The 16,707-nt window shown below is 35.5% G+C and overlaps 1 protein-coding gene and 1 long non-coding RNA gene across 5 annotated transcripts in view; both read right to left on the reverse strand.

Moving 5' to 3' along the window:
- Window positions 1-1,016: 1,016 nt before the first annotated feature.
- LOC135081638 (uncharacterized) lies at window positions 1,017-7,774 on the reverse strand. Of its 3 annotated transcripts, none has more exons than XR_010259230.1 (4): window positions 7,757-7,774; window positions 1,864-2,035; window positions 1,408-1,528; window positions 1,017-1,044 (listed from the first exon to the last, which is right to left on the reverse strand). It is a non-coding gene; the product is annotated as an uncharacterized LOC135081638 (long non-coding RNA). The 3 variants fall into 3 exon arrangements; XR_010259229.1 differs by lacking the exon at window positions 7,757-7,774 and adding an exon at window positions 2,156-2,303; XR_010259228.1 differs by lacking the exon at window positions 7,757-7,774 and having other exon boundaries at window positions 1,864-2,142.
- Window positions 7,775-9,147: 1,373 nt separating this feature from the next.
- Window positions 9,148-16,707, reverse strand: part of LOC135081640 (coiled-coil domain-containing protein R3HCC1L) — a 51,569-nt gene continuing 44,009 nt past the window's right edge. For both annotated transcript variants that reach the window (XM_063976393.1, XM_063976394.1), the window contains 4 exons: window positions 14,637-14,751; window positions 11,582-11,703; window positions 10,643-10,720; window positions 9,148-9,611 (listed from right to left, as the gene is read on the reverse strand). In XM_063976393.1, the coding sequence (XP_063832463.1) occupies window positions 10,644-10,720; window positions 11,582-11,703; window positions 14,637-14,751 (314 nt within the window). In that variant the 3' untranslated portion in view covers window positions 9,148-9,611; window position 10,643. The remainder of the gene's footprint in view (window positions 9,612-10,642; window positions 10,721-11,581; window positions 11,704-14,636; window positions 14,752-16,707) is intronic.

The raw sequence follows: 16,707 nt of genomic DNA on the forward strand, positions 1-16,707 counted from the left end.
ACGGCTAATTCTAATTGTGTAAGGAGTTCATAAAACGATAACGATATGATAACGATTTGATCGTAATTTTATACGATGAGTGAATGATGAATATGATTTTGACAGAAAATTCGAATTGTCTAAGTTTCATGAGCCCATTGCTAATGTCAAATGATTGCGGTGACTCGTAACTCATGATAATCGTATAAATTCTCATAGAGGTGTAATTCTATCCTCGTCCTCGTATGCAAATTGTTAATTTATTTCTTTGAAAGATAAAGTGTGGTAAGCGGTGAGTGCTTGGTGTTAATGGAAATAAGTTTTAGTGAGACACAAGAGTTCTTTTTCATCAACAACTATAGCACTAAAAGCTGAGTTACACGTGTTAAGTAGATAAGTGTTTTTCACTTAATTTTACGTGATTAAATTGCACGTACTTAAAACACAAGCACAATCTAAATTTTGACTTGAAACTTACTACTAAGTTTTGTACTATACTACTACGCAATTAATTACTTAAAATTAAGTCAATAAAGTAGTTAGGTAGGTACCTACTTATCTACTTAACACGTTTTAATCAGCCTTAACCCACAATACTGCCAAAGTGGTAGGGTAAAGTTATGTTGGGACATGTAAAAGTGCCCTGTGTGGGCTTATTTACAGGAATAAATGACTAATAAAATAAAGAAAACTGTTTAAATATACACATCTTTTTATTTAAATTCTTTACACAGACACAGACAGCTATAAGTACTTCTTTTGTGGTCAGCCTTCGTCTCTTTACAAACTAAGTTTTTATTTTAAATATAATACTATAGGTACTTTAATCACAGCATTCTTGAAAACTTAGTTTTTTTTTGGAACAATCAACAAGATATAAAATAACCATGAAAAATCAACAGCCTCCCTACTCATTTGTACTTGTCGTTTTTTCTAACAAATAATTATGCAATAAAATGTATTGTTTTAAACTTTTATGGTTACTAAAATAATAATTATTAATACACTTCGAAGAGTTCCAACACTGGTAGATGGTAGTGCAGGCGCTGTAGAACAAGATGAGAGCTGCAATGACAAACAAAATAACATGTTAGCTGCTAGCTAGGATATAGCAACAACACATATCTATTATCCTACTAATATTATAAATGCGAAAGTTTGGATGTCATAATGTCTGGATGTTTGTTACTCTTTCACGCCAAAACTACTGAACGGATCTTGTGTAAACTTAACAGTATTATTGTTTGTAACCTAGATTAACATACAGTCTATAATTTATGACAATCTGTGACAAACTAAATTTTAAGCGGGTGAAGCCGCTGGCAAAAGCTACTAAAAATACCTTCATTATTTGTGCAACATAAATCATACTGTTCATACATAATAATAACATAAACATACATTATCATATTCCATTATTTAACTTACATATTTTAGAGTAGCAGTAGCAGTAACGAGTATTCTCCACCTGGGTGTGGGAAATTATTGGAAGAGTTCCAACACTGGTAGATGGTGGGACAAGTGCAAGTGCTGTAGAGCAAGACGAGAGCTGCAATGAGAAACAAAAAAAACATGTTAGCTGCTAGCTAGAATGTGGCTGAAAAATTGTGATAAATCTTAGTCACTGTTTTTTTTATGCATAACGAGGCAGGCCACAATCGCACCAAGTGTTAAGTGGGATGCAGTCTAGGATGGTACATATCTGCACTGTAAGTGCCTATTCACTCTCGCCTTGTAAACACCCGGATTATAGTCTTCGGGAAAGACAGCAGCAGGCAACAAATTCCAGTCCCTAGCTGTTCGCATTATAAGAGTCATAATAATGTTATGTTGTGTAAGTATGTTGAACAGTTTATTGGTTAATGTCAATAAAATAGGCCTTACCGTTTTCCAGGCTTGCACCTCTTTAGACGTCCCATCCCCAATCTTGTTTAGTGCCCAGGACGTGTTGCGCCAGAACTCAAGTCAAGGAACCCTCATCACACGACCACGCGCTGTTACTACATTATTTAGCTGGGTCTCCATCTGGCGTGGGCAATTATTCTTGCCTTTGGCACTGAAAATGAAATTGATTATTTGATATGAAGAAACCAAAGTTACAGGAGTAGTTATTGAAACTTGGGTTGTTTTAATTTTTGATAGAATGCCTTAATTTAGTGTAATAATCTATACTTACTTGTGTTTTTAAACAAATTTAACAAAAATCAAACTTCGTAAAAGTTTTTCAAGTTTTTTGACACTTGACAGATAACACTTGTCATTCACAGAACATAGATTAAAATACTACTTCTCAAAACACTTATTTATGTATAATTGATTAAATGTGAGATTAAGTTCGCCTTAGGTTAAAATTTTGGCATTAAAGTATAAATAAATAAAAAGAAGTAACATTTCACGTCGTTTTTCGTTGTCCATTAACGCCACCTATTGTAGAGTAGTAGTCAACTTAGCCTGCCTAGCCTTGAAGTATGTATGCCACCTGGGGGCGGGTAGTGAAACTCGTATTTCATTCGTTCTATGCGTTTGGTTATATGATTTGCAGAGGTAAATTTTTAATTCGAATTCAATGTTTATATGAATAAAAGTATATTATTAAGGTGCAATCATAAAATTTTATTAAAAAAAACTGCATTTGAACATGGATTTCATTTGTTATTTGTTAAAAAATAATGAGTTTTAGCGAATGTTTTTCATTAATAAAACGCAAATCCATGAAACGATTATATACGACCGGTCACTTTTCGGTCTTCATGGAATGGACAAAATTACACAATTCGAATTTAGATATACGATCGATGATCAATTGTATTCATTGTCCATCCATGAACAACTTTACACAATCGCACCTCTGATCTTTGGCTTTGAAAATAATTGGTAACATTCATAAATGCTCATACAGGGTGACAAGCCAAAGAGACGGATATAATAAGAATTAAGATAGAGATAAGTCACCCAAATTTATCTAGTTTTTTTAAAGATACATTTACAAACAAAAATATAGTTAGATTTCCTTAATTTAAGAAAAACAACAAGTAGACACCCTGTATTTTAAGTTCTGATTTCTAAAGTAGAGACGGAAATGCTTGATAGTGTTAATTGGATTTATTTAACATATTTTTAAAGTTCTTTAAAAATATTTTGTATATCATAGCTGATATTAATTTATCATCTCTACTTCATCATCAACCAGACAACAATTAATTGACAAATCAATGTACTTTTCTAAAACATCAAAAGATTTCTACGATTTTTGTTTTATTAAATAATTTAGTCAATTTTGGAAGTAATATCATAATTTTGAGTTGAAACAATCATATCTAGCATTTCTATCCCCCCGGAGGATATAAAAATATCGTTGAATTATCAGTTCATTTCAGATATAAAACAAAGCGTTAGATCAAATCACTTGTTTTACGTTTAGGGGCCGATTTTTTTACTTATTCGTACAACAATTATGACATATTGACAGTTTTTTTAAATAAAAATATTTCGCTATCAATTTGAATCTTATGCTAGAAAGTAAGTAAAAAAAAATGGCTCCAAGGGCTGTCAATTTAAGTAAATAATTGCCCCTAGTAAATAAACGTTGTTGTATTAACCTATATAAATTTTGCTATGAAAGAGAGAAAGACATCGTGTGAAACAGATATTGAACAACGTTTATTCGTAGAGGTTTTGTGTATAAGTATTTTTATATTTTCGTATAATATAACAATATTGTAGTATTTGTAAAAAATACGGATTCTGTATTAATTTGATATTTGATAGCTATTTAAAGCTAGAATTTGCAGCTTATAAAAGTGACACAAAATCGCCATAGAATTTAATTAATGAACGTGCAAGTTTTATTTGCTTGAGCTATCTTCGTTACGGCTCTTATATTTTTTTAGTAAAATTAATGACTTTTTGAATTAATGCAAATGGCTCAATATGTCAATGCCAAATGTAAAATCACAAAAAAAGAAACAATACATTATGGTGAAGCAATAAAATATTGAGTATTAAAACTCTTTAAGGCGATTATCACACTGCACCGCGCTCCGCCGCGGTCCGCGTGGCTACATATAAAAAATCCCGCGCGCAGACGCGTTGTCAGTGTGTTGTGCCGCGCGTGTTTTCTATACAAACTGAGGTACTTGCATACAATGATTAAATCTGTCGTCCCGCGTACCGCGGCGGAGCGCGGTGTAGTGTGATAATCGCCATAATCGTCTAATAGTAGTACTAGTGTAAGTACTATTGACTGGTAAAGACTTGTCTGCGAGAAACAATACACATCTACTTTCACAAAGTTTTCTTAATCTCTGTCTTTACAAGTCTTAATACAATAGACAGAGAACGCCAAACCTAGCGGATGTCTAGTTCAATTTCATCTTGCTTTTGCAACTTATTTTTTCGCAATGCGAAGAAGATGCTTAGATTAAAACAAAAAGGGAAGACATCTCACTAACTGTCTCGCTTCGGCGCGTCAGCTGTCACTTTCTGACTCGCTGAAAATTTTTCACGGCGCGTCAACTGTCATTTTCAGACGCGCTATCTATCTATCTCGCTTGCACTAAACTTGGAGCTCTTAGCTCTGTCTCGCTCACCGAATCGGTCTACGTAGTGCAGTAGAACCTATTTTTAGCGCGTACTTCCCTTTTTGTTTTAATCTAACAGAAAATGAGAATTTTCGGACGCGTCTACGTTAAACTTACGAGTACCTTAACAATATTTTCGTATTTCGCTATCCCACCTACCCACCTATGTTCCGACGCCAAGAGGTTCCTCGCCCGCGCAGGACTAGACGCGAAGGCACAAATCAGCAACTAACGCAATAAACAAATAATATTTGGCTTTTAAATACTATACAATACATAGATACTTTGCGAGGAAATGAAACAAAACACTAGCACTTCTTCTTCCCCTCTATGGCTATTATGTTTCCACGTTTGCCAGCCATTCAACTGTATATCCTACTAATATTATAAACGCGAAAGTTTGTGTGGATGTTTGTTACTCTTTCACGCAAAAACTACTGAACAGATTTTGATGAAACTTTACAGTATTATTGTTTATAACCCAGAATAATATATAGGCTATAATTTATGACGATCTCTGACAAACTAAATTTCACGCGGGTGAAGCCGCGGGCAAAAGCTAGTGAAATTATAAATCTTGGGGTTGAGTGCTATTAGGTATAGTCTAGCGTGCACACCTAAAAATTTTAAGTTGCCGAACGAAAATGTCAACTGTCACTGACAGTCGCAGCCTCTAATATAGACAACTTTGTCTATGATTGGTATAGACACCGGTTTTTAACTTATCGACGTGTATAAGGTAATTTTATGTAAAACTGCTGTCCATTTATTGATTTAATCGTGTAATTTGTGCTATATAAAATAGAGAGATCATAAAGTATTTTATTTCATAGATTAATTGGAAAAATTATATGTAAAAATGGGCCTTGAGAGATTCAATCATATAGGTAGATGATTATAGAGGGAAAAATTTAATTTACTAGAAAGTTTCGAAAGAAAAAGTATAAGTGACTGAAATGCATTCTATTAAATACTCAAGTGATGTTATTATTTCATTTCCCCGCCATAGAAGAGGCACATGAGCAACTTTGCCGATCAGTGGTGCGATTGTGTAAGGCAATCGTATTCATTTGACAGTTCATAACGTACGTTATGATGTGTCAAACGGCTAATTCTAATTGTGTACGGAGTTCATAAAACGATAACGATTTGATCGTTAATTTATACGATGAGTGAATGATGAATATGATTTTGACAGCAAATTCGAATTGTCTAAGGTTTATGAGCTCATTGCTAATGTCAAATGATTGCGGTGACTCGTAACTCATGACAATCGTATAAATTCTCATGGAGGTGTAATTCTATCAATTCTATCCTCGTCCTCGTACACAAATTCTTTATTATTTTCTTTTTGTCGGCCGTTTGGTGTAGTGGTTCGAAACGGACTACTATTCCGTAGGTAGCGAGTTCGATTCCCGCATAGTACAAACATTTGTGTGCATGAAAATATTTGTTTGTATTGAACTGGGTGTTTTCTATGTATAATAAATACTTGTGTATTTACAAAAAAAAAGTATTTAAGTATCTTTATATCCGTTGTCTAGTACCCATAGTACAAGCTTCGCTTAGTTTGGGACTAGAAGCGCAGTGTAAATTGTCTAAGGATATTTATTTATTTGAAAGATAAAGTGTGGTAAGCGATGAGTGCTTTAGTGAGACACAAGAGTTCTTTTTAATCAACAACTACTAAAGGCTAAGTTACACATGTTAGATAAGTAGGTATAACTAAATTATTAACTTAATATTATGCGATTAAATTGCATGTAAACAGTACTTAAAACACAAGCACATCCTAAATTTTAACTTGCAATTTACTACTAAATTATGTGTTTACACGCTATTAATTACTTAAAATTAAGTTAATAATTTGGTTAGGTACCTACTTATCTCCTTAACACATGTAAATCAGCCGTAACCCACAATAGTCCCGTAGCAGTGGTAGGGTAAAGTTAATTTGGGACGTGTAAAAGTGCCCCCTGTTGGCCTATTTACAGAAATAAATGACTTATGAAATAAATAAAACTGTTTAAATATACACATCTTTTTATTAAAATTCTTTAGACATTTATAAGTACATACCTACTTCGGAGGAACAAACGAACCTACTTCTTATGTGGTCAGCCTTCATCTCTTTACAAACTAAGTTTTTATTTAAAATATAATTTTAATATAATCACAGCATTCGAACAATTAACAATATAATATATTAAAATAACCATGAAAAAATCAACAGCCTCCCTACTCATTTGTACTTATCGTTTTTACAAACAAATAATTATGCAATAAAATATATTGTTTTAAACTCTCATGCACTTGGAAGAGTTCCAACACTGGTAGATGGTGGGACAGGTGCAGGCGCTGCTGTAGAACAAGATGAGAGCTGCAATGACAAACAAAAAAACATGTTAGCTGCTAGCTAGGTTGTGGCTGAAAAATTGTGGCTGACAATAGTGTCTGAGTTTCTTGCGCTGCTTCTTCTCAGCACTGGACCATTTATTGTCCTGAAGCAGTGGTAGGGTTAATACTGGGACGTGTAAAAGTGCTTTTTTAAAGCCTACTTACAGAAATAAATGAGTTATACTGAGTTTTTTACTGTGATAAATCTTAGTCTCTGTTTTTTTTTATGCATAACGAGGCAGGTATTTGACCACAATCCCACCTAATTTTAAGTGAGATGCAGTCTAGGAAGGTACATATCTGCGCTGTAATTGCCTATTCACTCTCGCCTTGAAAAGGCCCGGATTATAGTCTTTGGGAAAGACAGCAGCAGGCAACAAATTCCAGTCCCTAGCTGTTCGCATTTTAAACGAGTCTTGATTATATGTTGTGTTAGTATGTTGAACAGTTTGTTCAAGTTAATGTCAATAAAAAATAGGCCTTACCGTTTTCCAAGCTTGTGCCTCCTAAGTCGTCCCACCCCCATGCTGTTTAGTATCCGGGCCGTGTTGCGCCAGAGCTCATCGAGGCGCTAACTGGCCAAGGCACCCTCATCACACGACCACGCGCTGTTACTGCATTATTTAGCAGGGTCTCCACCTGGCGTGGGAAATTATTCTTGCCTTTGGCACTGAAAACAAAAATTTATTTTTTGATTGTAGTATCCATTAGGTAACAGGAATAATACGACTGTTATTGAAGCTTGGGTTGTTATAATTTTTGATAGAATGCCTTAATTTAGTGTATTAATCTATACTTACTTGTGTTTACAAACAAATTTTACAAATTCAAACTTCTTAAAAGTTTCTCAAGTTTTTTGACACTTGACAGATAACACTTGTCATTCACAGAACATAGATTAAAATACCACTTCTCAAAACACTTAATAATGTATAACTTATTTAATATGACATTAAGTTCGCTTTATGTTAAAATTTTGGCATTAAAGTATAAATAAATAAAAATAAATAAACATTTTACGTCGTTTTACGTAGTCCATTAACGCCACCTATTGTAGAGTAGTAGTCAACTTAGCCTGCCATCTGGGAACGGGTAGTGGAAACTCGAATTTCATTCGTTTTATGCGTTTGGTTATTGATTTGCAGAGGTAAATTTTTAGTTCAAATTCAATGTTTTTATGAATAAAAGTATGTTATTAAGGTGCAATCATAAAATTTTAATAAAAAAGCTGCATTTAAACAAGAATTTGATTTATTATTTGTTAAAAAAAAATGAGTTTTAGCGTATGTTTTTCAATAATAAAACGCAAATCCATGAAACGTTTTTATACGACCGGTCACTTTTCGGTCTTCATGGAATGGACAAAATTACACAATTCGAATTTAGTTATACGATCGATGATCAATTGTATTCATTGTCCATCCATGAACAACTTTACACAATCGCACCTCTGATCAATGTCATTGGTAACAAGAATACTTAACGAATAACTGATTAGGTAAAGCCTGGTCCGTGAGCACGTAGAATTTTGTCCTATGACCCCAAGCTACCCATCCTTATCGCTCGCGCGTAATTATATTGCTGTCGGGACTGTGCGACGGGCGCCTGCAGTGAGTGTGCGAGCGTGCTCACGGACCAGGCTTTAGATTTAACGATAAAATACTTATTATTCACAATTATTATTATAAAGAAAATATTATGACCAAAGATCATTGAAATAGGGCAGATACATCGAGGTAAAATTCTTTAAAAGGACAAAATATGGTCCCACAAATAATTGTATCTCAATAGAAAGATATTAAAACGTCAAAACCGAGTTTCTGACATGTAAAACGTCAATTCCATTATATTTAACTGTCACCGTGTATCCACGTACTAAAACTTACTTTCCAAGTTCGATAAAGGCCATAGAAACGACAGTAACAATTTTGATATAGACAAGTCACGTGACTTATCGATGCTTACAAACTAAATGCACATTTCTATAGCGTTATCGAGAAAATAATTGAGTGTAAGGCGTGATACACGTAGAAGCGGGTCAGCAAAACTTTTTTAAACGACAGCCTTTGAATTGGCGTCTATTACAAACATTTATCTACATCACAGGTTCCAAGACATTTTGGTATCATTAACCATTTGCTTTATTGGATAGTTTAACATAAGTTAAACTCATTCGCTGCGATGACTGTCAAGAATATAAGAATGTTGGGATGAATTACCATATATCAAGGATCCTCTATTTTATTTTCATTTTAAATAGACCCTTCGGAAATCGCATCGATATCTTTTTTTACCGCTGAGCTTCAGCTGTTCCAAATAATGTTAACCCGCTCATATGTGTAGCACCCCTAAAAACAAAAATATAAAACTAAAACTACATAATATTGATATCAGTCGTATGCACAGGAAGCTTGAGTCAAATCACAAGACAGAAATTATGCTAGAACGTAAACTAAACTAACGAACGAAACTTAACTTTATGACACGTACGCATAAGGGCGGGAACCTCTTGCGCGTAATCTATTCGCTAGGGTCCAGCATTTAAAAAAATAACTATGTCTAAAACTATGTTAACGTTACATAAACAAATATCATTTACTATTTGAGAGCTCGTAGTGTCTGGATGGACGTTATCCCGGGTGAAACGGTCTGCACCTGGAAAGAATTTGAAGCATAATTACATTAGATTAGAGTACATTATTGATTGGCTACGACTAAAGAGAAAATAAATGTATCAACAAACTAGTCTAATTTGTAGACTAAGACAAATTTTTCAAAGATAAGATCTTTTATATCTGAAGAACTTTCAACAAATAGGTCACATGCAAAATTTTTGTTAGTAAATAATATAATATACAAATGAAAAATAAATAAATGTTAAGTTACCTGTTAATTGTATATTTCTTACACGATTCATGTGCAGATGATGATGTGCTGATGAAGGTAATGGAATGAATAGGTTTGTTTTTTTAAATATGCCCTTGTAAATTAATAAATCCTGTTTGTTGAATATTTCTTATGAACTAGCATGGCACACGCAGGTTCTAGAGAAAAATAAGTCCCATATTATGACTACAGTTAACCGTCTTCAGTTCATATGCTTTCCGTAATGATTGAAAACGTTTCAAATTACGATTACGATTTTGGCTGATAAATCATATGATTTGGTTATTTTTATTTGCAAGTCTTTGTTCGTGTAAATCAGTAAAATCATATTGATCAATCAATTTATTAATTTTAACTTACATAAATATCATTTTTAATTAAAAAAGAAGTGGTGCCCTAAAGGGTTTTACATGTCCCACTATTTTTCTCTTGACAGTGTTTTAAGATAAACAGTAGCCAAGTAAGTAAACCAATATTACCAATTAATATCAGAGATATCCTCTTTTAATCAACATTTTATACGAAACATGCAAACTTTTTGTAAAAGCACATATCTCAAATATCGCACAATATTGTATTTAAAAGAAATAGGTAATGTAAAAAAAAACAAAACGTAGAAGAAATAACAGGAATAAAAACGAGAATGCAATAATAATAAAAAGGTCATGCTTTTAAAAGTCAGTTTTGATCAGTATGTATAAAAATATCCAGTAAGAATGGACATGCGTGATGGATATTAGAGGAGGGGTATGCTATGGGGATGAAGTTTAGTGAAGGGAAGGGAATGGGAGGTGTGTTACCTCAAGTTTCGGGCGAGTGGTTGGCGAGCGAGCCGTCCCACGCAGCCTCCTTGTGCAAAGCCGCTTGCCGCTTCTTTTCTGAAATGTTTAAGATTACAATGTTAGTTAGCAACCTTATCAGGTCTGAGTCTTGGTTCTGAAGGCAGACCAAGACTGATGAACTCAACTATTAGGCCCTTTTCACATGTCCCGGTTGCCGGCAAACCGGCGCCGGGTACCCGGTGGTGAAGTGTTTGGGCATGGTACGTAGCTTTCACATGTACCGGCGTAATTAATCTGGCATGCCCATACACTTCACCACCGGGTACCCGGCGCCGGTTAGCCGGCAACCGGGACATGTGAAAAGTACCTTATGGTCATTTCAAGCAATGAGCCCACTACGTGGCCTGTAGTACACAACTCATAGCGTGTAGCCACAAAACTCGTAGGTGTAGCGTTTAGGCCACATTTTAAGATGGCCAGTTAAGAATAAGAATAAGAAAAACTTTATTTGACACAAAAAGAAAAAAATGAAAAACAGAACAAAGGTACTTAAAACTATACACGCATATTTTTGTGCCAAAAAGGCGCCCGCGCAAAAGTTCTTCCATGGGCCTGATCATCACTTGCCATCAGGTGAGAAGTAGGCCAGGTTCCTGCAGAAGCTTTCCGCAGCTACTTACCTCTGGCCAGTGTGAAGACGCGTGACGTCACGCACCTGCCACCGAGCCTGTATACCGAGCTGCAGTACGTACTCCTGGCCAGCGTGATGAGGCGGCGCTCCTCGGCCCGCTCCTGGCGCGTAGCATGACTTCACGCGTCTGACACCGAGCATGTGTGTTATGAGATAGCCAGTTCCCTTGTGGTTGAGGATTCCACCTTCAGCCTGATCATCAGGTGAGATACAGAACTCTTCCTACAGGAGCTATAAAAAACAAATGTTTATCAACAGGTACATACCCCTGGCTAACGTGATAAGACGGCGTTCCTCAGCCCGCTCTTGACGCGCGGTGCTCAGGCGCACCCCTAGTGCTCCCGATACAAGCCGCCGCGCTAGCGCCGTGCAAGTCTCCGGGCGTTGTCTGCCGGACAATGTATTGTGGACTTTATGTATATGTTGACAAAGTTGCTAATCAATTTATTGTGTATGTAGACTAGGGTTTCTCAAATTGGGTGCCGGTCAGTGTATTGCAAACTTTATGTGTATGTTGTCAAAGTTGCTTATCAATTTGTTGAGGGTGTAGACTAGGGTTACCTACTCAAATAATACAAGAGTGATCTTAAAGAGTGCGCATGTGCAGCAAGATTTACTAAATGACAGATAGCGGGTGAGCTCACATCGGCGATACGCAAAACAGTACCTTTTGATACAAAAAACAAATCCAACACACATTAAAAGTAAATCAGGTAGATGGCGTTAATGAAAGGCGGTTGTGTATAAACAGTTAGTACATTTAAATGACGCCAGATGGCGCAGGAGTTGAGATTAGCTGTTGTGTAGGGTTTTTTTTTTTTTACTTTAAACTAGGTCCAGGACTTCCCAATCGGGGGGCATGCCCCTCTCGAGGGTGTAGAGAAAGAAATGTCAGGGGGACATAATAAGTACGTTTGCATTTCCGAAAAATAAAACTTTTTGACGCATAGGTAAACTAACTGTTCGGAATTGCCATTCAATCGCTTAACTTAATTCAGGGGGCATTGACCTAGGGTTATTTTTCAGGGAGGCACCAAGAAGGTGCGATTAGGTAAGGGGGGGCATATTTTTTTTTTTGTTCGGGGAGGCTCAGCGAAATAAAGGTTGGGAAACCCTGCTCTAACCCTTTACACACGAGAATAAAAAAGTGTCAATATTTTAATGAAACTTTACTTAGGGGTTATTTTAGAGTTTAAATAAGATTAGAAAAATACTTTAAAAAATTTTGAATTTTCAGTTTTCCTGAAAGTATGCCCTCACGATAGTGAGGCTTCGGTATAATTTGTTAGTCTCACGATAGTGAGTGTTATACTATTTAGTTAATTTATTTAATGAAAACTACTAATTTATAAGCACATAAGTATTCATTTGGTAATAGACCCCTATAAGTAAAGAGTAAGCTATAATTTAACAAGCAATTAAACCTCTTTTAGCAAATTATCTTACAAAAATCGAATTAATTAAAAAATATTCACCTTTTGACAAACTTGCAAAGTAAAAACCTTTATTAGTTTGGTTGGTACCAATATGAGGTCCGAGATGATTATTAAGAGATTGTAAAATAGAACAAAATTATAATTAATAATAAAGAAATAAATGTCATTTTTATGGCTTAAGATGATATGACTGGAAACAGCTTTTTTGCGAGAAAGGCACAGGTAAACAGAGATGTTCTAGCTGGTCAAAAATTAAATGTGCTAAGTGAGAACTTAGCACATTTAATTTTTGACCAGCTAGAACATCCTTCCAACATGTAACACCTCGGTGCTTTTTAGCCAGGTAATCGTTCTCATCTGTGTTATCATTTGCCTTCTGACCTTAAAAGTCTATATTATATTGTTTATGGCTGTCGAGTCGTTTAGTAAATTTTCGACACGATGCTCTTTATTAGGATATCTGTTTAAAGCCTCAGCTATGCTAAAACGAAAATCTAGTAATGCTAAAATGTCTTTTTTTGAATAACCATTAGCTGTGCAATCAATTTTCTAAAGCCGCCGCGAATTAACAACTGCCAAGTCCAAAATTTAAACTAGAACTTTCAAACCCTATTATCTTGTAATAAAGGTTTGGTGGCATTCCATTTCTTAGTCCAGAATATCTACATCACTCATATCGTTCAACGATTGAATAATAAGATGGACCTCTTTGCAGGTATATTGATCCTTTATTTATCATGGGTTGCACCTTCCAAAGCGGTTGTCTTGTTCTGTTTCTGCTAGTTGGTCATGGTAAAATACATAAAGGGAATGTCGTGTGTGTACAAATCGGTTATGAACTATTTTGTTAGCAATAAGCCCCTATTTTTTATACTAGTGTGTCAGTACATATGTAAACATGGGTCCGGAAGGCATATCATGAAAATATGTGCACCGAACACTATAGCAATTTCGATTCTAATAGTTTTTAATTCTTTATCGATTTAATGCATGTAGTGCAAGTTTGTACACCTAGCCATCTCTTTGTAAAATGTGTCATCAAAATAATCAATTGAGATACTCAGTTGGAGTACGAATTCAATTTGTTTGAATTTTCTTCCAAATTGACCCTGTATTTTGTTGCGGACGTGGCTTTTGTTTCAGCTTTTGCTTGCCACATAGTATTTTTAAAATGTCTGACCAGCCTTGCTGATTCATGTTCAGGGTCTACTTCGTCTCCTGAGCTTTCATATTTGGTATTCTACTCTTCAAAGTCCGTAAAAACCCGAAATTGTGTTTCCTGGTCTTTTTAGTCATGAAAATCTTTAATTTCATAGTCGGTTGCGTTTCCAAATAATGCTACGATACATCCTTCATATTTAGGATGCACTAAAATAGAAAAACAACTAAACACTAAGCCATAATACCAAATAACAAATAAAATAGTTTTCAATCAACTACTGGAGGTTTGACCGACCAGCTACGATCGTGCGACTTAATTTTGTGGTAGTAATAATTATTAATTTATGCAATGAAATAACAATAAAAGTATTCCATTCGGATAATCACTGTTTTCGTAATAAAATAAAACTATAACACTTATCCGAAAACAACAATAACCACATAAAATCAATATTTACACTGGCCGCCTCTCGTTCCAAAAAATGCAGTCAACTTTAAGTCCGAGTAAACGAGCACTGACAGGTCCCAACACTAAATGAGCGGCACTGTGTGCGAGTAAATATCTCTCACGAGCGATCGCTGCCGATTGCGACCGCAAAAACAAGTTTACATGGGCATGAGATTTTTTCAAAGTTACTCTCACGTACGTGTATCGTCGTGTGTAAAGGGCTAAACAGTGCTTCGAGAAAACATTTGGCAAAGACAAATTACTGACGCTACTCACCTGTAGGGCTGCAGGAACTCTGCGCACTTCTTGGCCTTGTTCCTTGACTCAAGTGTCGCGGCGTGCAGCGGCCGACACCGCACTAGAGGCCGCTGCGCAGACAGCACCTCGGCAGCTGGAAGGTAAGGGTGGAATGGTTACACAGCTGTGGGACATAATGTGGATTTAAATTTTAGTGCAAGGCTGCTCAACCCCAGGCCCGCGAAAGTATGGTTTGATCTTAATAATTGAGTTTTTATTGCGCTTGTCGTTAACAACTGAATCCACCGTTTGGCCCGACTCTTCAAATGGTTGAGCAGCCTTGATCTAGTGAATGGCGGAATGGTTAATAGTCATTGTTCCCAACCAGCCACATTGTAACGTGTAACACACTGTGTGGAAAAAATCCCATCAAATCACACTTTTAGTCATTAGAACATCTGTTAACCTATACTCCCAACCAACTGGTCACATTCTAACCAGTATTTTCGTACAAGAAAATCTTAGATTAATTAAGTAATTTTGATTTGGAAATTATTTTGTGTATTTTTTCTTTTTAACAAACCCTTAGGAAGATAGGAAAGTGTCCAAACGAGTAAGTGTGACTTGATGAAATTTTTCCCCAACGAATCGCAGGGTTACTGGACAGTGTGACTCGTTGGGAACAAGCGGTTAATAGCAGCTGTTGAACATAAGTAGTGATTAAGTTCCTAAAATATCATTTTGTTGTTTTCAGCCTCCTTGGACAAAGAAATCTCGGGGATGTTTTAATTCCGTACCCGGTTCGCTACTTCTATTACTTTTTATTGCGGATTAAGGTACATTATTAAAAAAAATTCCATCCGTATAATATCGCTACAAGTGAAAACTTTATCTTTCAAAAAATATAAGCTTGCCATTTTCTTTCTAGACTTTTCTAATCGTTCCTATCATATTGCAGTATTACACGCTTCATGTGCCCGAGTCACGCAACGAGTTAACTTTTTAATCGTAATTACCGGCAATAACTTACGAATAATTCCTAATACCAGCCATTTAGACGTTTTATTACGAACCAAAAAATGAACACCTAAAAAAATTTTGCTCAAAATGGTTTATACAGGGTGTTAGGTAAATGGGTATATGATCCGACACTAGCCCATGTTAACATGGTCATATAAATGGTATGGTGAAGTCAGAAAATTGATAACTTAATTTTAATTATTTTAATTTTCATACAAATCGGATATTATAAAATTTATTTTGTATGAAAATTAAAAAAAATAAAATGATGATATCAAATTTCTGACTTCACCATACCATTTATATGACCATGTTAACATGGGCTAGTGTCGGCTCATATACCCATTTACCTAACATCTTGTATAAGTAAGTAATGAAGAATGTTCACTAATTTTGTTTTTTAGCTTTCTGTATTCTCTGTTAAAAATAAAAAATACACGTGAAAGAATTATTTCGATACGTCAATTAGTTTCCAAGATATTGAATTTTAAAAGTGCGGGCGGCGGCCGGCCCGCCATTTTATGCGCGTGACGTCATATTACAACGACTGGCTCATATTTGTATGGGTGGAATCTTGCAAACTGAATTAAGACCCACTTCCAGGCAACCGATTAAGCTGAAATTTCGCAAACACATGTGATTTGGATGACCATGCAATATTATGATGACATGGAGCTGATCTGATGATGGAGCTGGAAGGTGGCCATAGGAACTCTATAATAAAACGACTTAAATGCATCGAGTTTGGGCTCGTTCGTTTTGTATTGCAGAGTATTTTAATTCTATATTGTAATCGGGGTCTAATGATGGAGCTGGAAGGTAATTCGCAATAAAACGACACAATCGCATCAAGTTTGGGTTTGGTTCAATTTTAATTTCTGTGATGGGTCTGGGTGTTAATATGTATAATAAGTTTGTATTTACAAAAAAAAATTATTTAAGTATGTTTATATCCGTTTTCTAGTGAGCGGACGCTGTGAATGTACGTCACACGGGGTCACGTGACCGTCGGCGGGACTCAATATTTAAGCGAAATTTGAATGCCTATAAAATCATAACTACTGGGTATTTTTGAATGAAATAAAAACTA

The sequence above is a fragment of the Ostrinia nubilalis genome, chromosome 20, assembly GCF_963855985.1.
Source record: "Ostrinia nubilalis chromosome 20, ilOstNubi1.1, whole genome shotgun sequence".
NCBI classification, from domain to species: domain Eukaryota; kingdom Metazoa; phylum Arthropoda; class Insecta; order Lepidoptera; family Crambidae; genus Ostrinia; species Ostrinia nubilalis.